The 23,453-nt window shown below is 36.6% G+C and overlaps 2 protein-coding genes and 1 long non-coding RNA gene across 4 annotated transcripts in view; 1 reads left to right on the forward strand and 2 right to left on the reverse strand.

Moving 5' to 3' along the window:
* Nucleotides 1–345: 345 nt before the first annotated feature.
* tubg1 (tubulin, gamma 1) lies at nucleotides 346–22,294 on the forward strand. Its single transcript, XM_082177053.1, has 11 exons — nucleotides 346–612; nucleotides 1,286–1,398; nucleotides 3,857–4,024; nucleotides 5,538–5,606; nucleotides 7,314–7,393; nucleotides 7,699–7,825; nucleotides 10,183–10,269; nucleotides 15,393–15,542; nucleotides 16,092–16,244; nucleotides 16,322–16,483; nucleotides 18,368–22,294. Exons 1-11 carry the CDS (start codon nucleotides 564–566, stop codon nucleotides 18,563–18,565), a joined length of 1,356 nt encoding a protein of 451 aa, XP_082033179.1. The 5' UTR covers nucleotides 346–563; the 3' UTR covers nucleotides 18,566–22,294.
* On the reverse strand, nucleotides 10,475–14,954 carry LOC309506064. Its single transcript, XR_014208626.1, has 2 exons — nucleotides 14,479–14,954; nucleotides 10,475–10,692 (listed from the first exon to the last, which is right to left on the reverse strand). It is a non-coding gene; the product is annotated as an uncharacterized lncRNA (long non-coding RNA).
* The window catches only part of plekhh3 (pleckstrin homology, MyTH4 and FERM domain containing H3), a 36,679-nt gene continuing 33,501 nt past the window's right edge, over nucleotides 20,276–23,453 (reverse strand). For both annotated transcript variants that reach the window (XM_082175384.1, XM_082175383.1), the window contains one exon: nucleotides 20,276–23,053. In XM_082175384.1, coding sequence (XP_082031510.1) covers nucleotides 22,916–23,053 — 138 coding nt within the window. In that variant the 3' untranslated portion in view covers nucleotides 20,276–22,915. The remainder of the gene's footprint in view (nucleotides 23,054–23,453) is intronic.

The raw sequence follows: 23,453 nt of genomic DNA on the forward strand, positions 1-23,453 counted from the left end.
TTAATAAATAAATTAATTAATGAATAATAGAAAGCGTTTCACTAGTGAGATCGTCATATTTGGGAGTCCTTGTCATCAAAAAGTAAAACCTTTTATTGCACAATAATTTTGCAAGTAAATTAGGGAAATAAATTGATTAGGTTTTCTTTGTGAATATTTGTTACTAGGCAAGAGGAAAATAAAAATTTAAACCAGGCACATTTCCATCTGTTTGCGCAACTGACGCGCAGCCTTGATGTTGTTCAATGTAAACGCGTACTACGTCATACGTTACGTTAGTTATGCTCTCTACGTCTGTTCTTTCTGTTTTCTATGTATATCTCATATCTATTTTTCGCTTTTTCGATAAAGAGTTTTTTTGGTACATTTGAACAAATATTGATCCGTTCACGTTTGCTGGCCTTCACAGAGTGAAAGTATAGCGTGGCCGGAGTCTACGCATGCGCACTGCTCCTCCATTAGGCCGTTGCTGTTGGAGCGGGAACACGCACAGGGATTGTGATTGACTGGCAGCAGCACATCTCTATCCTTTAGTGATTATACAGCTGAAATAACAGGATAGCATGCCTCGAGAAATCATCACCCTGCAGCTCGGGCAGTGCGGGAATCAGAGTGAGACATTCGCTTTATTACGTTCTGTTTGCTAGCAGCTAACTTAACGTTAATAAGATTGCCATCTTCTCTACATAAACAGTTAGGCTAGCTAGCTAGCTATCAGTCTGGGCAGCTTTAAAATGACACAATTAATAACGTTACATACATTTAATATGACCAGGGGTTTTATAGAATATATCCATTTGCAAGAAACCAAGAACTCTTTAATTAATGACCTCTCTTTGTTTTTGTATGCTAATCAATAATGATAAATATTTCATGCTGTCAGTTGTAGATAACATAACACTTTAGTGTAACGTTAAGTTAACTATCCTGGCCAGCTAACGTGTTTTCGTGTGCACATAATTCGAAACGTTGCTTTTTATTGTTTACCGTCACGCTTGATAGGTTTAGCTAGAGATATTTACATTGTGTTTATCCTTTTACTCTGAGAAAGATGGGGTTCATGCAATCAGAGGTGTCAGACCTGGTCATTGATTTTGATCATTTGATTTAGCAAGTTTTGCTGTAACTTCTAACAAAGATGTGATACAATAGCCATTACATTATTAATATTCAATCAGCAATATACAATGGCATATGACGAAGCTTGCATCCTGTTTTACAAGTGCTCTTAAGCATCCTGCATTAATGGACTGAATTGAATCATGTCTTTATTGTCTCTGTGCAGTTGGTTTTGAGTTTTGGAAGCAGCTTTGTGCTGAGCATGGCATCAGCCCAGAGGGCATCGTAGAGGAGTTCGCCACTGAGGGCACTGACCGGAAAGATGTGTTTTTCTATCAGGTAAGTTACACAAATACAGACTGATGATGCATTCAGAGCGTGCCAATCATCAGCCACAACCACATCAAATCAAGAATGCTGCTTTAAAGTCTACATTTTATTTATCATTATATATAAATCATGGAGTTGCTATTTAGACACTTGCAGTATCATCATGGCATCAACCAACATACTGATTGGCTGGGCCATTATAGCCAGTGTGGACTATTTTTATTTTTATTGGCATGATTGTGTTTTACATTGCAGAAGCATTGTACACAAAACAAGTAACATTTAAAAACAAATATACAATATTAAATAATACATATATTTATTAAATAATAAATAACAATAAAAGAGTATTTAAATAATGTGCTAAGTAATGACTAAAATAATATAAAAAAATTATAAAATATATGAATGTAAATAACTTAAAGGGATATTTCACCCAAAAATGAAAATTCTGTAATTATTTACTCACCCTCAAGTTTTTCCAAACCTGTATGAATTTCTTTCTTCTGCTGAACACAAAAGAAGATATTTTGAAGAATGTCAGTAACCAGACGGTTGATGTGCCCCAATGACTTCTATAGTATTTTTATAGCAACTGTTCGGCTACCGATAATCTTCATTATCTTATTTTGTGTTCAGCAGAAAAAAAAAAAACCTCATACAGGTTTGGAACAACTTGAGGGTGAGTAAATTATGACAGAATTTTCATTTTTGGTTGAAATATCCCTTCAACATTGTTCACATAATTTACCACCAGATGGAGCCATGTTTCTACGTTTTCAGTTGTCAAAAGTCAACATTGTTTCTTTCCAGTCATTATGTGGAGGCCTTTTCACCATCTGATGGACAACTAATTTGAAATAAACGGCACAGCTCCTAGTTCCTTTCGTCAGATTAAGAGATTATTCTAATTAAAGACCTAAATGAGGTATTTCAGTGAAACTGCAGTGAAATCTTAATAAAAGGCTTTTGATGTTACAGCTCTTCTGATGTGAATTGTCACGGATTCGCAGATTGTGTGAGTCACAGTATTATAGTAATTTCCTTTGTATTATTGCCATTTTTATGGTGATGCTGAAGATCTATAGAAAATAACACAAGCTGCAATTAAATTAATATTTATTTTTACATATTATTTATACAATTAGAAACAAATAACTTGAAAATGTTTTGAACGTAATGTAAAATTAACCTGTAAAATAAACATTTATGTTTAGAGTAGATAACATCTTGGTTTGGAATCCTATTATAGTGATAAAGAAACTGTAAAAAACATCAGCTGTAGTCTGGCCACACATTTTATGCAGGGTAGAAATGCACACTTTGAGCTGAATTCACTAAAGTTTGTGTGGCTGGTGGAATTAGATATTTATTACATATTCAAAGACTTGTTTAAAAAATATAAATGTGAATTTGCTGAATGATGGCATTATCATCATTATCATGAGAAAGTATTATTGCATTTGCTTTTCTATTATTATTATTTATTTATTTTATTCAAGCAACATACATTTTGTACAAATGCAAGTATTAAACATTATGCATACAACACAAAAAAAGTAAAGAGAAAAGGAATTATATAAAGAAGAAAATAATAGTGTGACAAGGGAGATAATAACATAAAGATCAGAATAAAGGTACATTCGGGTATAAAGATATCAAATAAATTTTTGTAAAGCTCACTGATTTTTTGACAGCTTTCTTATTCAATGAGTCTCTAATACTGTTTACATTACTATAGTCAACAAAATAATAAAATTGGATTTTTGATTAGTAAACTTATATTTATGAATATAATTTTTTTTTTCAAAAAGTATAAATTAATTAATTAAATAAAAGCATTTTTCTTCATCTTCAGGATAATCCGTGAAACCAAAGAGAAAATGTTCCTGTAAGAAAGAGACAGGTTTTGAACACTGAATATTTCTGTACCTTACACCCCAATATAATAGAACAAGTATAATGCCCAAATAAACGTACAGTTTAAATTTGTTTTTTTAAATATATTTTTTATTGTAAATAATGATTATCTGGATAAAATCGGTGAATGAGTTTAAAAGATATTTTTCTTAACCTTATTTGTAATGTAAAACTTCTGTAGTAACAACCACGCTTTATGCCAGCAAATCACTTTACCATTTAATAAAGTGTTCCAATAAGAAAGAGTTCACCGTTCCTTTGAATAATAAGCTCACTTTCTCAGCGCGGTCAAAATAAAAGTTCCTCTTCTGACATTTATCTGCTAGATAAATTATTGGTTGATGCTGATAATAAAAAGATGCCAAATATCGGCCAATATGTCAGCATCAATATATTGGTTGACCACTCGTGTAAAGCAGCAGCAACAAGCATCTTGAGTAGACCTGAGCTGCTTCTCATTTCTTAAATTGTGCATCGTCTTTTCCTTGTAATGAGCATTGAGAAGCACTTATGGAAAATGCAATTTCTATTGTTTCACCCCCTTCAGGCGGATGATGAGCACTACATTCCTCGTGCTGTGCTGTTGGACCTGGAGCCCCGTGTCATCCACACCATCCTGAACTCCCCCTACGCCAACCTGTACAACCCGGAGAACATCTACCTGTCGGAGCATGGCGGTGGAGCTGGTAACAACTGGGCCAGTGGCTTCTCTCAGGTACAGTCATGTTAGGCATCAGATTATTTATTTTCTTTATCAAGATTTTAGATTAAACTTAAGTTATATTTTAGGTTCTATAACTGGTTATCATTTCTTTTTCACTATGTTTAACCACTTTATTTGCTGTTCACATTGTGTAGGGGTGTCCAGTTCTGCTCCTAGAGGGCCACTGTCCTGCAAAGTTCAGCTCCAACCCCAATTAAACACGCCTGAACCTAGGCCTGTCACGATAACAAATTTTACTGGACGATAAATTGTCCAAGAACTTATTGCGATAAACGATAATATTGTCGTTCGAGACCATTTTCATCTAATATAATGATAATGGCATAATAATGCAGGTACACCTTTTCAAAGATCTATAAACTTTTATTTCTTAAGAATATTAAACATTGAAAACGGAAAACATTGTAAATCTCCACAAAAAATTAACAAAACAACCAAAAACAATAAAAGCAATGTCTGTTAACAAAAAAACTCACTTGAATAAATACCAAAAACAATAAATAAAATGGATGTAAACAAAATTGCACTTAAAAAAAATATTAAACATTAGGCTCAGACATAAATAGTGATACATTCCATAACAGGCAAAACTGCCGGTTAGGACATTTGTAAACAAATAAAAAAAAAGCCTCAACAGGCCATATCACACCATTTTGCACTGTCCTCCTGTTACTTTGTCGACTAAACGGCCCAGTGATTGTGTAACGTTACTGTCGGGAAGACGGAGACGCACTTTATTGTGTGTATATGCTACGCACTGAAAATACTTGGTTAGGATTAGGGGTGAGGAGTGCGTGCGTATTACACGCCATAAAGTGCGTATCATATGCACGCAAAAACTATTTTTGGCGTATAAATGGCACGAGAAATAACATTTGTGGTATAGATACGCATTTTCATGAGATCGGGCTCCTCTCCCGTCAGTCGCCGCAAGCAGTCCCGCCGGCACTTTCCCATACAAAGACCATGTGACTGACAAGCGCCGCGGCGCCGCCTCCCCACACAAAGACCATGCAACTGACAAGAGGGTTCACACTCCTCCTATACGCTAAGGAACCGAGAGTGGTCATCCAGTCTCTTTGGTAGAGAGAGAGAGAGACGAGGAAAACAAACAAGCATGCAAATGGAATTATCGCGGCCGGAAAAAAATTATCGAGCGAATTTTTTTTTATCGTGCGATTAATTGATTTATTGACTATCGCGACAGGCCTACTCTGAACCAGCTAATCAAGGTCTCACTAGGCATACTAGAAGATTAGTTGGAGCTAAACTCTGCAGGACAGTGGCCTTCCAGGACCGAATTTGGACACCCCTGACATAGCGTGACAATTACATTTTTAAACGGATACTAACTGTACAATAATTATTAAAAAAAATGTTTTTGAAGAACATGATTGCACAGCTGTCACTGTTTGGCAAAATTATATCAAGTACCCAGAAATACTGGACAAGCTAAACAGGTTTTGTCTTATAATTAAAATGTCAACATATTTGTTCATTTCAGGGAGAAAAAATCCACGAGGACATCTTTGACATCATTGACAGAGAGGCAGATGGCAGTGACAGTCTCGAGGTATGACTCTCATTTACTGTACACTTTGCTATCTGGAGGTTTTTTTCAGTGATTGGGTGATTTAACATACAATTTCAAATGTAGTTGGAGTACAAATAAATGCTGAAAAAGTAGCTTAAAGTAAAGGTTGAAAGTAATGATGTATTATGAACGGGTTGGTTTTTACCTTGTTATTCTGTCATTCATTAATACTGTTTTCTCTGACTTTGGGAATATTTGGGCTTTTAAACAGATTATATTTTTAAACAAAGTAAAACGCTTTCTAATGATCTCCAGATGGTAAAGTGACGTACCATTTGACGTACTTTCATTTCATTTTTTTTTCATCCCTTTTTTCTCTCCTCTACCCCTTTTTACAGTGCTCTCTCTACTCTTGTTTATATTGCTATATTACATAGAACTATGTATAAATAAATCTACATATATATGTATGTGAAAGTCATAGAGGGTTAAACAAAAGTGCTATTGTTATGCCTTATTTTGCACTCTTAATATACAAGATACAGATGTTCCTCCCATTAAAACAACAGACTCGGCCTCCCTGCGTAATCTGTGTCGACTTTATTACCCACAATTACTGGTGTGTGTGTGTGTGTGTGTGTGTGTGTGTGTGTGTGTGTGTGTGTGTGTGTGTGTGTGTGTGTGTGTGTGTGTGTGTGTGTGTGTGTGTGTGTGTGTGTGTGTGTGTGTGTGTGTGTGTGTGTGTGTGTGTGTGTGTGTGTGTGTGTGTGTGTGTGTGTGTGTGTGTGTGTGTGTGTAACTTGAACGTAAGTGGAGGTTAGGGAGTGGTTTGGAGAATGATGTTAAAAGTCAGTTAGTTGCATGCACGTGTGTGCAGCATAGCTTAATTAATTTAAATGAATTAAACATTCTGTTAAATTATTTGACTTACTACTGTTCAAAAGTTTGTGGTCAGGTTTTTAAATCTTTCTTTTTTTTTAGGAAGCTCACCATGTTCATCTTTTTAAATGCAATAATTTAAAAACAGTAATAGTGTGTAATATTATTGCAATTTAAAATATGTTTAAAAACTTTTTATATATATATATATATATATATATATATATATATATATATATATATATATATATAATTTATTCCAGAGATGTTAAAGCTGAATTTTCAGCATCATTACTCCAGTCTTCAGTGTCACATGATCCTTCAGAAGTCATTATAATACGATGATTTGCTGCTCAAGAAACATTTCTTGTTATTATCAATGAAAAAAAAAAAAAAAGTTATGCTGCTTAATATTTTGGTGGTAACCATGATTCTCTTTTAGGATTATTTAATGAATAGAAAGGTCAAATGAACAGCATTTATTGAAATCTTTTGTAACATTATAAAATGTCTTTACTTTCACCATTTATCAATTTAATGCTTCTTTTTTTTTGTGCAGTATTACTTTATTTAAAAAAAATGACTGGCCCAAACTTTTGAACAGTACTGTAAATGCTGTGTGTTTTAATATGGTGTAAAAGAAAATGCCCTCGTAAAGGCTAAAATGCCCCTAGTATGGTTCTAATTCTATAAAAAGATAAAAAGTTCTTGTAGGGTAAATATTCCTGCTTGATAAACTGACACTAGATAGTGGGCAGCACAACTTTAACTATTCTTTCTGGGTTTAGATGGCACCTAAAGCACCATAGTCATATACATGTATTTAGTGTATTTTTTAGCATTCTGTTTTTGTGTTCTTTTTTTTAGGGGTTTGTGCTTTGCCACTCTATTGCCGGGGGAACAGGATCTGGTCTGGGATCTTACCTACTGGAGCGACTGAACGACAGGTGAGAAAACACAATTCATTGATATAGGTCTCAAGAGGACTTTGTGTCCCCCTGCTCTGACTGATTTTTGCAGTCTACACTCCCTCTCCTGAAGTGTAAATCCACACCCTTCGCATTGTTCGTCTAGACTTGCAGTCCTGAAAGCGTTTGGGTGGCAGTCAGTGTAATTAGAGGGAGATGCAGGCAGCAGCCATCACCGGGTGTAATTACCTCTCTTTAGGGATGTGTTTAATACCATTGCGTGTGCAACCTCAAGGGCACGTGTTCTTGTGCCTTAAACTTTCAGCTATTTTCTGTTTTTTTAGGTATCCTAAAAAACTAGTTCAGACCTACTCGGTCTTTCCTAACCAGGATGAGATGAGTGATGTTGTCGTACAGCCGTATAATTCTCTTCTGACACTAAAGAGACTGACCCAGAATGCAGATTGTGTGGTGAGTGAATGAACACATGCGCGCGCGCACACACACACACACACACACACACACACACACACACACACACACACACACACACACACACACACACACACACACACACACACACACACACACACTGTCTGCTAACCTTTTCAGCTGGCCTAGAATTTGGGAGGAGGTGTACACACACACACACACACACACACACACACACTCCTAGGTTGTAGATCTTAAATGAATCTTTCTATTTGAAACAGAGCCCTTCTCATATACAGCCTGCTACTCTAACTGCACATTTCCTCACAGTTACACAATCCACCTCCCCAAACAGACCTTCTTTCTTTCTCTCCTGCTTTCATTCCCCAAACACCAGCAGGTGGAGAAAAGAAGGATAGTCTTATGTGACTATCCACATCTCCTTCCATTTCCTCCTTATGAACATGGACCAAGCTATGTCATATCTGTACATGTGGAATGGAAGTTTATAGATGTGTCAACAATTCCTGGTTTCTGACTGATAACCATCAGCACATGATTAAGCAGATATTTATTCGACAAACAACACATCCTGTTGACTCTCTGAGGGGACAAGAATTACGTATATCCTTATTTGATTTTTAAAGGAATTGATATGTTTGATCACCCCAGCAAAACACATCATTATTCATATCACCAGCAAATATTCATGTGTAAGGACTGCGGTTCAGAATAGATTGAGTTTTAGTGGAGCAAATGTCATTAGTACAGGGTAAGTTCTGTATAATGCATATTGTATTTCTTGCAGCTGTCTGCTAGCTTCATTCTCTTCTCTGGCTTATATAATAATGTCAGATCAGAGAGTCAGCACAAAGGATGAGAAGGTTAATAGAGGTAGATGATTTTCTGTCTTTCTTTGATGAGAATACAGATCTAGACTTAACTAAGTCTGATATGTTAATAATGCCAGCTTCACTTTTAATTAAAAGGATAGTTCACCCCAAAATGAAATTATTTTGATGACAAAAATGTCATTTATTCACTGCTAAACCCATAAGACTTTTGTTTTGGTCACCTTTAAAATGCAATTTAAGACATTTTTACTCACCTGGTGAGATTTCTGTCCCTTTTTTGGAAGTCCATTTCACTAAAACATTCAGGCCTCCAAAAGTTTGTAAAGGTCATAAAGGGAACTATCCCTTTTACTCCTAAGAGGAAAACATTCTCTAGTCGAACTACAAAATATGCAGTGATCCTTTCTGTACAAAAAATATTGCGGGAGTGGAATACAAACTAGGGACATTTTATTTTGAGAACCGGTTTGCTCTGTTCATTAGCTGAAATTTGAACTACTGTAAGTTGAATTACAGTAGTACTCAACAAGTTTTGCAAAAAAAAAAACACTTAAAGCGTCAGTTCACCCAAAAATTTAAATATTAATCTCTGATCTGCATTCACACGTCTGTTCTTGCGTCAACACAACATGCATGCGTCGTGGTGCTCTTCTGAATGTGTGTTGGAGATTCATATTTTGTACATAAAGTGGTATGATAATTTTTTTTTTTTAATGAGCACAAACAAAACACTCTTGTCGCTTCATAAAATTGAGGTTAAACCACTGGAGTCACATGGATAACTTTTTTGATGTCTTTAGTACCTTTCTGGGGCTTGAAAGTGGCATTTGTGTATTTGTCAATGGAGAAAGCTCTGAAATTTCATTAAAAAGATCAACATTTGTGTTCTGAAGATCAACGAAAGTCTTACGGGTTTTGATCATACAGCATAACATATTCACCACATTGTTTTCAGATGACTTTATATAAAAATATTGATATTAAATACTATGGTAAAAATAATATTGACATTGTTCTACACTGACTGCAAGTGAAATGGCAATTCTATATTAAACTCTTACGGCAGTTATATGAATTTCTTTCATTTTGATTCCACTTCCTTAATTTAAAGAGACTTGCAGTGTTTTTAAGGTATACCTTATGTTTTTTTGTGTGTTTTCTGGCAATACACCGTTGTTAGTGTCATGCTCTTCCAGTTGAGTGTTGAGTTGTCTCTCTTTTCTAGTTTGAATTACAATTTTGCATCCTGTTTGCTACTTCGATACAAATCCAGTAATAGCACAATAGTAGGTCCTCCCAGCTCCACTTGGGTCTCCGGTCATTTAAAATAAATGTTTTTACCCAAGAAGACCTGAATTGTTTTTAACAAATGCCAACTTAGTTTCCATTATTTGTTTTTAGCATTTAACAATATTTTATTGTTTAAAACGAACACATACTAAATAATTCCATAACAACGTTATAGACCCAAGAACACCTCTAACACACAGTCCTGACATAGTTATCTCTTTCCTTTTCATTCTCTCTCCATGTCTCTTTTAGGTAGTGCTGGACAACACGGCTTTGAACAGAATCGCCACAGACCGGCTGCACATTCAGAACCCCTCGTTCTCTCAGATCAACCAACTGGTGAGTTTTAAAAGAAATCCTGTATCTGATCTCTCTTTTAGGAGGACACAACCACTGATAAACTTGTACAGTAAATCTCGGAACAGTTTTGCTTTCTGAAGTTGGCAATTATGGATGTTTATCGCATGGACCTGAGAAGACGTAAATGTTTTAAACATGCCACTTTCCGTTATTCGTTTCGAGCATTTAACAATATTTTATTTAAAACAAATACATATTAAATCATTTCATGACAACACTATTATCCTCCTCCTCTGTTCTCTGTCAAACCCTCTTAGAATATAACGTTAGGGGAAAACTAGAGGATAACTTGTATCTTCCCAGATTGGATGAGCTTTGTAACTTTCCAGATCGTATGCATGCACAAACAGATACGTTACACACTAAGGGAAAAGGAAAACATTAAAAAGCATTTTATGACCCCTTTAAGTAGGGATGCACGATATATCGACTAGAGGTCGACCGATAGTGGATTTTACCGATAACGATAGCTAGGTTGGGCCATACTTGCCGATAACCGATTAATTAACCGATAGTTTTTAAAATTGATACTGGATAAAAACAAACATAACACTCCAAGTAAAACAGTGCTGAACTTTATTATAAAAATAATAAAACTGTATTGAACCATGAAAACATGCTAAATGAAATAAATATATAATATGAATAAATATTGAAGTCAATAAAAGACATTCATTCAAACTGAAACAAAAAGTAATACTCTAAATAACAAATAAAACCAGTTACATTCAAAATGTAAATATTAAACTGTTATTTTTCAAGCCAACTTAATGAATAAAAAAGTAACAATTTGATCGGTATAATAGTTGAGCAATACAATTGCACCTTGATCATTCATGTTAGTTTGATAGTGCATTAACTATGGTTAACAAATAAAAACCTTAATTTAAAAATGTATTAGTACATGTTAATTAACAAATAATGAACAATCCTTATACAGAAGTTATTAACCTTAGTTAATGTTACATATGGAATTTTATTGTAAGTGTTATCATTTCATATAAATCCAAACAGTCATGCTTAAATATCTACAATGCCAGAGCATTGAAATGACATAAATATAAATGTATAGTATCACACTTTTGCTTCTATTTTATAAACACTTGATGATTATCTAATCAAAATAACAAAACATGTATTGAAGTGATGACGAAAAAATAACCGAAATCTAATGCTTTTCTGATTTGTTTATGTTTCTGTCGGCTGTATGAACATATCAGTTTGCTATCTTACGTCTCTAGCTTTAAATATGCAACTTCTCTGCATATTAAATGCATAAAAGTGACCAGCTGGATATAAACTAATGCAAATAGAGGTAACAATTGTGACATTAAACATTCGGGTCGGACTTACGTTTATTTTTGTCAGTGTTTTAACCACCGCTTGAGGTACTACTAATCATACCTGTCAAGTATCCCGTTTTGGCCGGGAAAGTCCCGTATTTTACCCTTCTTTCCCGCCGTCCTCCCGTATTAGTATTTTCCCGTAAATCTCCCGGTTTTTAACCTTATTAAAAATAATAATAGCTACGGGCCCGGACGGAGTAAAAAAAAACAAAAAAACATTCCTAATCTGAGTCTGTCAGTAGCCTCGCTATAACTGCCACCTGCAGTAGCCTACTACAGGTACTGTAGGTGGCAGTTGTCGCGAGGTTAGTGTCTGAGGTCAGATGATGAGTGACAACCCTTACAGTCTATGGTGACAACGCGGGGAAAAAACAGAAGAAAAAAAACAGAGACGGATGATGGACGCTACAGAGACGGAATGGCACGCACAGTATTTGTAGTGTTCTCTGTACCTATTATCCTGTGCATTGTTCATAATAAAGTTCGTAAAAAAAAAAAAGACGGAAGGCACTCCTGCCAAAAAACAAAACCCTCATGTAAATACCGTGAATGCAAAGTCTGCAACAAATTTGTACAATAACTCACTAAAAGAGTAAAGAAAAGTTAGGCTATGTGAAATGAAAAACTGTAAAAGAAAAGGAGTATGAAAAATGAAAAAATTGTGTGGATTGAAAATAAATTGTAAATGTAAAGACAAGCAATGAACAGAAAATATGCAAATAAGCCTTTAAATAAATGCTCTTCATATACACCATTTTGTGTTTTCATTTAGGCTATAATATATTGGGGAGGGGGGGATTTCCCTTATTTTCAAATCCAAAACTTGACAGGTATGCTACTAATGTTAGCGTCCTCTCAGCCTCGAAGGCAAACAAACATAGGCTACTGTTGTGCTGTTCTTTCTCTACTAATGCAGCATTTAGTCAACAAATTAATCACTTTATAATGATATGACAAAATGTACTGTATACATAGGCTACCTTTTAGCTGTCGGTGCTTTAAACGCGCATCTGATGTCAGCGCTCTCCACGCAGCGTGTGCTCTCAGTGCAGCACGCAGCATCACGTGTCGAAATAAACAACACGAGGCATCAGCGATAGTTTTTATTACACCTCTAGAGGCCGCTCTTGTACTGCATGATGCCAGCAGACCCTTCTCAGCTCTCTCTTACTGTGTAATGAATGACAGCGCGCTCAGCCGCTCCAGCAACGGACACAACCAGGAAAAACTATCGGTATGTATTTTTGCTGATAACGATAGTTCCACCAATCAACTATCGGTGCCGATTAATCGGCAAAACCGATGAATCGGTCGACCTCTAATATCGACCACATATCGATATCGGCCGATAAATGGTCATTTTTGATGTTATCGTTATCGATCCGATAAGAAAATAAGGCCGATATATCAAAGCCGATTGATAATAGATTATATACTTCAGTTGAGAGATGCGCGCTGTTCGCCATGATGGTTTTGAATAATTGGAATCACTTCGAAAACGAAGATTTAAGTGCAACATGTGCAGCACAAACCTGTCACATAGGCTTCATAACATTATAATAAGAACACGCCTGTAAAATAATGTTGTGAATTCGTGTTCGCCAGTGTTTCAGCGCGACGAGCGCGTTGTGGCGGAAAGAGCGCGTATGGAGTTAAGCCTTCATGACAAACACAGCCAAGTTCGCTTGAGCATTCACAGCATTTTGTGCCATTGTAAGTTGTAATATGTTAATTATGTGTGTATATGTCTGATTAATCTAATATAGGATGCGTTTGGTTGAGTTAATGAACGATGTTTAGTTGCCGTGTTTCAGCGCGTTGTTGTGGGAATAGCGCGTCCAGAACAGGGATTACACGTTCTGACCAGGCCAGCACAGTTAAGTTCGCTTGTGCATTCATGTCATTTTGTGCAGATATATGATAAGTCGTAATATTTAGTTTATGTAACATAAATATCTGATTAATCTCACATAGGGTGCGTTTCGGTGATTTAAACAAACCTGCTAGAAAAGTTATTCAGTTTCCAGGTGCTCGTTCTCTTCAGCTTCATCGCGCGCATGATCAAACGGCAATGCAAAACATTAAAAGATATGATTGGGACTGTCATATTATTATAATTGTATACACTATTGTAATAAAAAGTTGTACATTCTTTGGTTTAGTTGCATTCTTCAGCAACCGTTGAGTTGATTAACCTTCTGGCAAAGCGATTCAGTTTAATGTTCGTTGCTTCAGTGCGCGCAGCTCAAACCGCAATGATGTCATCTGAAACAGTAAGCCTAATATTAAAGATGTTTACTATTACGTAATAGTAAAAATGTTGGTTTGATAAAAATAATTTCCTTATTGTCCGTGCGGAGGCGATTCCATTTTATTTATCCATGGCACATGCATTTTGTTTCTTTATAAGTCACTTTATCCAATGACTTGTTTACATTATTTCGTTTTTGTTTTTTTTGTTTGGCAATACTTTTTATTTTACATTTTATTTTTATTTATTTTACTCCTAAAAACTGAAGTTTGAAGTCTGAACTTAAAAATAAAATGTGGCACTGGCCTATTTTTCAGGAGTGAATGTCTGTCTACATTTGTAAAATGATACATTTATGGTAGAATCAAATGTTGTTTTGTTTGTCTAGTGTATTGCCTTATCTACAACACCTGAGTGTTATACGGTAAAGGCAGTACAGGAGACTGATTTGGATTTCTCTTCAGTAAAATTAAAGTGTAAATATATCAGGCGAAAAATGTGTATATACATCGGTATCGGCATCGGACAAAATTAGTTTGAAAATATCGGCATATCGAATATCGGCCAAAATCCAATATCGTGCATCCCTACCTTTAAGCATCATTGATGAACTCACTCACTGACATTGATCCTTAACATTTTTAAACCTTCCCCAACATGAACCCATTCTGTCAATCAAATAAACCGTCCACAACATGATGCCATTCTGTCAATTAAATATTAGTGTCCTTTTCATTTTAAAGCCCTTCCCTGCAGCAGAGAGGGACTGGCCTGGTGTGGTTCAATTTGGGACAGTAGAGTCACTCCTCATTTATTAATCACAGTTGGGCGCTGGCAGCTCTCCTACGATAAGACATGCATTTTCAAATTTCAGACAACAGAAACATCAGAACATCAGAAAAACAACCTAACTGTGAAACCCCCAAAAGTTTATTAGGTAACGAGACAAATGTAAGCATGAGTTTGGGAAATATATATACGCAGCTGTCAAGAAAGTGAATAAGCTAAACCACAAAATTTGAAACGGCACAGTTTCAGGAGGAAGCAACGTGGGGAGTTGCCTGTTCTGAAAGGTAATAAATGAGGTATATAATATAATAAATAACCAGTGACATCCCGTTCAGAGCTCATCTACGCTTTGCTCTTATACGCCCATTCTTACAGCACCCTGCTCCATGGTGAATAGTTCATTCTGTCAACTCATCCGTCACTGTCTTTATCGCCTCTAATTGAAATGTGTCATATGGTGAACTTCAACTTTAACAGTACAGTGCATAGATTTCTGTGAAGGGTGCTATAAGAAAACCTGTTTCACCAGTCCAGGCTATTGTGTTCTTAAACACCGGCTGCGTTTACATACACTACAGGTTTCAAATGTACCATTAGCATACCCAAATAATTAAGACGACACAATATAAAATTAAAACGTGACTGATTTTTTTCACATTCTTGTTGTCACCCATCCACCTAGACTGTCAAAAGACAAGTGTTCCTCTTCTTAACAGGTGTCCACCATAATGTCAGCAAGCACAACAACCCTCCGTTACCCTGGATATATGAACAATGATCTGATTGGTCTCATTGCGTCACTCATCCCCACTCCCCGCCTCCACTTCCTCATGACTGGATACACACCACTGACCACCGATCAATCCGTAAGTTGTTCAAACATGTGACTATGCATAAATATCCTTTGCAGAAAATGCAAATAAGCTTTGTAGCTCTGTTCTAGAGTCTAGTCCTGTAAGCTTCTGTCTATATGCAACTACCTCCTTAGGCAACATCCAAACCAAAATGGAGCCTCATAAGGGACTGATTTGAAACTCTCTTCATTGGCAGCTCTGTTTAACTCACTGTTTATTCCAGTAGTCTTATGTTAGGATGTTGCTATGCTAAAGACCCATTTTTAATTACATGGAACTATCTAATCTGTCTTTCATTCTATACATCTATTGTTCTGTCTGTTGTTCTTTTCATCTATCTATCTATTTATCTATGTCCATCTGTCTGTCTGCCTGTCTATCTGTCGTTTGTCTATCTATATCTGTTGTTCTTTCTATTTGTCCATCTGTCCTTTTCATTATTAATAAAGGATGAAATATCTTATTCTTTTTACTTTGTGTCCACTGTCTTGGTTTTAATATTTTTTCTTAAAAATGAATGCTCTTTAAGTCATACTGTAATTTTTTCTCTCTTCTTTTTAGGTGGCAAGTGTGAGGAAGACTACAGTTCTTGATGTGATGAGGAGACTCCTGCAGCCTAAGAATGTCATGGTGTCCACAGGCAGAGACCGCCAGACCACTCATTGCTACATTGCCATTCTCAACATCATCCAGGGAGAGGTGGACCCCACACAGGTGTGAGCTTGCTTAGATAAACACAGCACATTCTGAGCCTTAGGTGTGCATGTCCTCATGTTTATGTGTCCTTGCAGGTCCATAAGAGTCTGCAGAGAATCAGGGAGAGGAAGTTAGCTAATTTCATCCCATGGGGTCCAGCTAGTATCCAGGTGGCACTGTCCCGCAGATCTCCCTACCTGCCCTCAGCTCACCGTGTCAGTGGACTTATGATGGCTAATCACACCAGCATCTCTTCGGTAAGCCCTGACCTTCATTTATGTACTGCTCAAAAAATTGTTTATCAGGATGAATCTGTATTGGATGTACACTACCGTTTACAAGTTTGGACTCTTTCATTTTGGTCGATCGGATCACAAGTGGATGACACTAAATAGAGGTGTAAATGGGGTCTAAATAGATTTGAGCTTGTCCACTTTCAACCACTTCCAGAGGTAGTTGAAAATGCTTTTCGAACAGCCACAAACGACCGCCTGCTCTCCGCCTACTGTCCTAATGCATAAACATAATGGGGAGCGCGCTAGCCAGACGGGATTTAAACTTTTTGGCTGAAGACCCAAGTTTGGTTTGAAGACAAAAAAAACATACCAAGCACAATGTTCTGATGTTCTTTCACCATTCCTGTTTTCTAACACGCATTCACTTCGTTCACTGTGGTCTTGTGGCTATCAAAGCAGAAACAAAGCTGAAGGATCTGAAAAAGCCCATATATTTACCCGCCCATAGAACCTTCCCTCAAAGAAATCAGGACAGAAGTGGTTGAAACTGGACAAAAGAGACGGATTAAAACACCAGGTGTAAACGGGAATGTGTTTGCCCCGTCTACTTGTGATCCGATCAACCAAAATGCATCTTAATACCAGGTGTAAACAGGGCCTTACTTTCACAGTTATCTAACACTGTTTAATAACACTATTAAATCTTTAGCAAATCTCAAAATATTACATTTTGTAAAATTTCTATTTTGAGATTTGCTAAAGCTTTAATAATGTACATTATGTAAATTACATTTTGTGTTGCCTATATTCACTTGTAGCGAAATGATTGACTTTTTATTTGAATGATTTATTTATAATGTATTCATATTTTATTATTCTTTTATTATAATCAATCAACCCATAGTTCCTCTCTCAGAATCACAAAACACCACTGAACAGGGTTTCCATGTGTATGGAAAACTAGGAAATATCAGGGAATTTTTAAACTTATGATATCCAGGGCTGGAAAATTCTCTAACAAATATAAGTATATAATATAATATTTCTGATTATGCTCAACTCTCAAGTAATTCATCAGCTAGACTGTTCATGAGTGCTGTGGCTATAAAATGTTTGAAAAAATCCATGTCCAGCAGAGCCAGAGCCAGCTAATCACCGAAGAGTCTGAAGTAGCGAAAGGGGGTGATGACGTAGCACAAACTATCCCCAGCTAGAAAAACATATGTGGCCCATTCACAATTTTTTTGGACCATATATAAACCTGTCGCTCCTACAAGAAACTACAAGCTGCTGAGCAAATACAGATGGCAAAGCACTGTAAAATATTACTCCCTAAAACAAAATGGAAAATTGCCTAGGCCAACATATTTAGATTTTTTTTGGGACTCTTTGATATCCATGAAATGTACGTTTTAGACAAAAAGATATACGTATGTACATTTTAGATACACAATTTCAGCTGTTTTGCCATGAATACAGACAAGTACCACCCCCACCACCAAAAGTTATTGTCTGCTTTACTATAAAACACACTCATTGTGACGTGTTTAACAGATGCATGATTTTATAGTAATTTAGAACAGCCTGAACTTTTAGCCTACTCAATAGAGCTGCGTCCTTCGTGACGCGGGAAGTTCGTAAGTTAATGTGGCAAAAGTACGGTGGCATCAAAATGCAACTTTGTGAAACAGACAGTCCTTAACCAAAATGTTGCTATAGTAGCCTAATATTAATGTGAGAAAGCCTATCCACTTGGCAATTGTGAATTATTTTAATGTTGTCTATTCTATTTCAACATCAAAATCTATTTTCACATGGGCTACAAAACTGGCAAAGTCATGGAAATTCATTGCTCAAAATGTGGGCAGACTTTCTAATCTCTGTTCTCCTCTCCCTCATTCCTAGTTGTTTGAGCGAACCTGTCGTCAGTATGATAAGCTGAGGAAGAGGGAGGCCTTCCTCGAGCAGTTCAGGAAGGAGGACATATTCAAGGACAACTTTGATGAGCTGGATAACTCTCGCGAGGTGGTTCAACAGCTTGTGGATGAGTACAGCGCCGCCACGCGTCCCGACTACATCTCCTGGGGCACACAAGAGCAGTGAAAACCCCTCCGCCCACTCCCTAAAGAGCAGAGAAAGAAAGCCTCTAAACTCATCGTATAAAATACACAATGACTCCAGGAGCAAATAACAGATTTTCAGTAGTGAATGCACTTCTTAAGACTCGTGTCAATAAATCTTTCATGGCTCGTCATACTGTTCCTCCAGAGCCTACCATAATTTGGTGCCTCTATCCTGAGCTGTAACTTTTCTCTTTCTCCCCAATTTCCTTTCTTTGATCAGAGAATTTATGGCTCCGTCTTAATCTATTTTTGTACTGCACTCGGCACTCTTCTGCACACAATCTACATCAATCTATGTCAAGGTGGCTTGCACACAAACTTCCCTGACCACACACACGTTGGACGTCTACACCGATAAGACTGGGTGGTCTCAGATGAATGTAACCGTAGGAGGGAGTGTGAAAGATTAAGCCTCTTAGAAAAGATCAGACTAGAAGCAGCTTATGAATACACCTAACTCCCTCACGTTCACGCATGCATGCTTTTAGACAAAAGGCGCTTGCTTTCAGGGGATAGACTATGATTGTGTGATTGAATCAATTTTCATCTGTCTTATTGTCATGGATTACTCTAGGTGATTATCTCAGAGTTTTGAGAGATGATCAGTAAGTCAAGTGTTGTGCTGTACCTCAATCCCATCCAATCAGTGAACCCTCATCGGGTTCTTTTTCTAGTCAATTCAATCAGTGATGTTACCTCAAAGTCTGGCAGACTCATTCATACACCAAAATCCCAACAAATATCACATTTCTTTTTTTTTTGAATAATTTATTCTTCTGCTCCCGTCTCTCTTTATTTTTTGTATTGTATTGGGAAGTGATGGAAACTTCACATGAAACTCTCATGTCAGATTCATTTCTCAGTGCTTTCTTTTCCTCAGTTACCACATGTTCTTATTATTAATATTATACTGTGTATATAGTTTGCTATCAGACTTGATGCATTTACTTGAAGTTCATGAGATTTAATAAATGTTTTTGTACAAGAACATTTCCATTTGTATTGATTACTCTCACAGACCATCTGCAATCAGGTCAGGATCACTCACAACAGATGGCATGGGTCATTTGGCCTTAAAACACATGAAATAGCTCAGAAATGGAAGCTATTACCTCTGATAACTGGTCTTCATCTCTTTACTAAACCAGCTGATGGATACTGATAAACTGAATCAAGGACATACTGAATCCAGTCTTGCTCCTTAAAGAGATACTTCACCCAAAAATTTAAATTGTCATCGTTTACTCACCCTCAAGTTGTTTCAAACCTGTACGAATTTCTTTCTTCTGCTGAACACAAAAGAAGTTATTTTGAAGAATGCCGTTAACCAGCTGGACTGGCCCCATGGACTTCCATAGTATGGAGAGGGAAAAAAACGATGGAAGTCAATGGAGTCCATTAACAGTTTGTTTACTGACATTCTTCAAAATATCTTCTTTTGTGTTTAGCATAAGAAAGAAATTCTTAAAGGTTTGGAACAATTTGAGTAAATTATAACAATTTAAATTTTTAGGTGAACTATCCCTTTAAGTTTGGCTCCAACGTGCCCTGACACAACTAAAAGTTGCTAGTAATCCTGAAGAACTTGATTAGCCTGTTCAGGTGTGTTTAATTAGGACTGGAGCTAAACACTGCAGGATAGGTGTATTTTTATTTATTTTTTTCACCAATATTATAACAGACACTCAAGTGATGTAATGGTGCTGCTTTTTATTACATACAGTATTCATCATTTTGCATTATTGCACATTTAAGTTAGCTGTACAAACAATAGTGCAATTGACAATTACACGTGTAACATAATGAAGGTACCATGCAGCATACAAACCAAAGCATCAGAGTTTGTCAAGTTTTGTTACATGTATGACATTGGGTCAGAGCTGCCTGCAGCTAAAGAGTGACATGAAAAGAAGACAAGCATATGTGACAACCACTACTGCCGTCAAAGGGGCTGTAGGAGGAACATGGTTTGGGCAAAATAAACTTCTTTAAACAATATAAACAACATTGAAGACGTGATTGCCCTCCACCTTTGAACTTCAAGTAGCTGGCAACCTTTTTTTCAAATTTGTATTCAGGCAGAAAAACCACTGTAGAGCAAAGATAGTGCAGAACCAAAACACTCTGAATACAGAAACACGGAGCCTGATTATGGAGTATGAGTGAATTAAAGATTGTACAGACTGTTTGACAGGCACTAGTGGCTCCTCCAAAGGCAACCTGAAGCCTCATACTGAAAATGGGCTCATGCTCAGGACAACTGGGCAGGTTTTATTGCTACAGTGATAGTTTGGCAGTCATTCGAAGGGAAAAAAGACCCCCAACCCCAAGAAATTTGGTCCATGTGACTTTAAAAGGGTGAATGACTTCATTTTTTTGTGTTATGACAAAATCTCAATAATCCTTATATCTAAAAAATAAACGGATTATTATCAAGTTATTTGTCATTCGTAGACCTCACGTGACAGGGGGGAAAATAAACAACAAATAACCAAAAAGGTAAATAAACATTATGACATCATAATTTACCCATGACGTCATCAGCTCTTTTGTAATTATTTCAATGCAAGCACTAAAATACAAATCCAGGTCTTTATGAAAGATATATAAAACAAAAGTAAAAAGGACAATAAAAAAACTCACTTTCACACAATGTATTCAACAGACAGCCATAAATAAAACTAGTAGAAACTAACACACATTAAAGGAGACAATGAGCCGTCATAAAGCCGACATAAGGCTTCATAACATAGCACAACAGACAGAGGCTACAGGTTAGGCTTAAAGGGATAGTCCACCCAAAAATGACAAATTTGGTTATCATTTACTTTTGTGTCATTTCAAACCTGTCTTGTATGACTTTCTTTCTTCTGTGAAACACAAATGAAGATATTCAGAAAAATTTCTCTTTTTTGTGTCCATACAATGAAGTTCAATGGGGTCCAAACAATGTCGTTTGGGACCCCGTTGACTTTCATTAAATGAAAAAAACATAAAAATAATAATATCTTCTTTTGTGTTCAGCAAGATAAAAGGATGAACATTTTTGGATGAACTATCCCTTTTAATGGAAATGTAATTTCTTTAGAATATGGGATGATAATGTTGCATATCAATAGTGTTGATTTTTTTGTCTATCTTCAGTGTTCGAGAGGTCTGGGAAGCTTGGTTTGAACCAAAATTGTATTTTATTTTTAAATGTCAAAATGTAATTTTCCCTCACAGGTACGAGGGTGCAATGGGGTGTCTAAGGTAGTTGGTTTTAACCGGATCTAAAGATCTGAGGCTGTTGTGGCTCCAGGACGAACAGTGCAGAGTTACCGTAAGCTAACAGCACAGTCAAGCAGCACCAGGTCGGGCTCAAAGCTTTTCACAAATACACTTGCATCATTCAGATGAGCTAAGGATCCTTTGGTTTCTACAGCTTAAAATATTCAAATCTGTCTCTCACGCACACATGCACCACCATCAGGTCGGTAATGGACAGTTATAAAGGTCGGTGTGAAAGTGACTTCCACCTGATTTCATTTCAAGGTCATGTACGGTTTGATGAATGAGTTTAACAGCGAGCCAGGCAGGAGTCTCGAAAGGAACGTTTAAAGCGCAGCAAATGCGTATATGTGTGAGTGCAACGGCAGCATGTTTGTGTAGTCTTTCTGTAGTGCAATACAAAGACATTGCTGCAAAAAAAATTTTATAAAAAAATAAATACATTTTGTCTTGTTTTCAAAAAAAAAAAAAATATGAACATCCCTAAAAACAAGTTAAATTATAATGGGAAGCAAGATAAGAAATGGAACTTAATTCGAGGTAAATTTCTTGAAAAGATGGTCTAGAAATAAGCCTTAATATTTAATGAGTTGAAGTAAAACTAAATTGATTTAATTTTTCAAATTAAGTAAAAGTATATTCATGTTGTTTTAAGGATGTTTAAACATTTAAATACTAAAAAGCAAGACTAAAATTATTCGTAAGAATTTTTTTTTTTTGCACAGTTGATCTCTAAAGTCACGTTATTTTCCTCTCGGTGATATTTGGCGGGCTCCCAGGTGGCAGGGGCCGTTGAGGGCCCCGTGTCCTTTCTGGATTTGGCTGGCGGTGTAGCAAGTGAGTTACTGAACCTGCTCTCCTGTTTGTGGCTCCCTGGACACCTTCCACTCCTCTTCCATTTCCACAGCATCTGCTCCTTTCAGTCTCATCGGAGTTTGTCCTCATTGCAAAGCTCCTCACAGGGAAGCAATCAGCCAGGACTGCATATGCACGTGTACATCAGTCAGAGTCAGTGTCAGTGTGTGCGTGTGTGTGCGCAAGCAAGCGAGTTGTTCTCTCTTCACACCGGGTGAGAGGGGAGCTCAAGTAGGGAGGGGTGGAGCTTAGGGTTTGTTTCTATGGAGATGCAGTCATCTTTGCCTAGCTGGCGACGGGTGGCACTGAAGTAAGCATTCATCAGTTGCATGATCTCAGTCAGCTGAGAGAGAGAGAGAGAGAGAGAGAGAGAGAGAGAAATGACTTTAGTAAATTTCCACTGTAAAATTTGTTACAGATATTTTTGTCAGTGCTATGCACTTTACTCTAGTACAATGACTCTAGAAGGCTTTGTACACTACACTTAACCCTGGGTTAACATGGTTTTTGGTTAGTATGACTTTTTTGAAAAAAGTTTCTTATGCTCACAAAGCTGCATTTATTTGACTATTTATTAGTTTAAAAAACGCACATATTATTGCACTTTAAGATAGCTGTTTTCGGTTTTAATATATTTAAAAATATAATTTATTCCTGTGATGCAAATCTGAATTTTCAGCATCATTACTCCAGTCTTCAGTGTCACATGATCCTTCAGAAATCATTCTTATATGATGATTTGC

This window comes from Leuciscus leuciscus, assembly GCF_965113295.1.
Source record: "Leuciscus leuciscus genome assembly, chromosome: 1".
In the NCBI taxonomy this organism is placed as follows: domain Eukaryota; kingdom Metazoa; phylum Chordata; class Actinopteri; order Cypriniformes; family Leuciscidae; genus Leuciscus; species Leuciscus leuciscus.

Coding starts and splice junctions, on each gene's coding strand:
- tubg1 (XM_082177053.1), top strand. CDS start 564: ATGCCTCGAGAAATCATCACCCTGCAGCTCGGGCAGTGCGGGAATCAG. Junction 4,025..5,537: donor GGGCCAGTGGCTTCTCTCAG/GTACAGTCATGT, acceptor TGTTCATTTCAG/GGAGAAAAAATCCACGAGGA. Junction 5,607..7,313: donor ATGGCAGTGACAGTCTCGAG/GTATGACTCTCA, acceptor TCTTTTTTTTAG/GGGTTTGTGCTTTGCCACTC.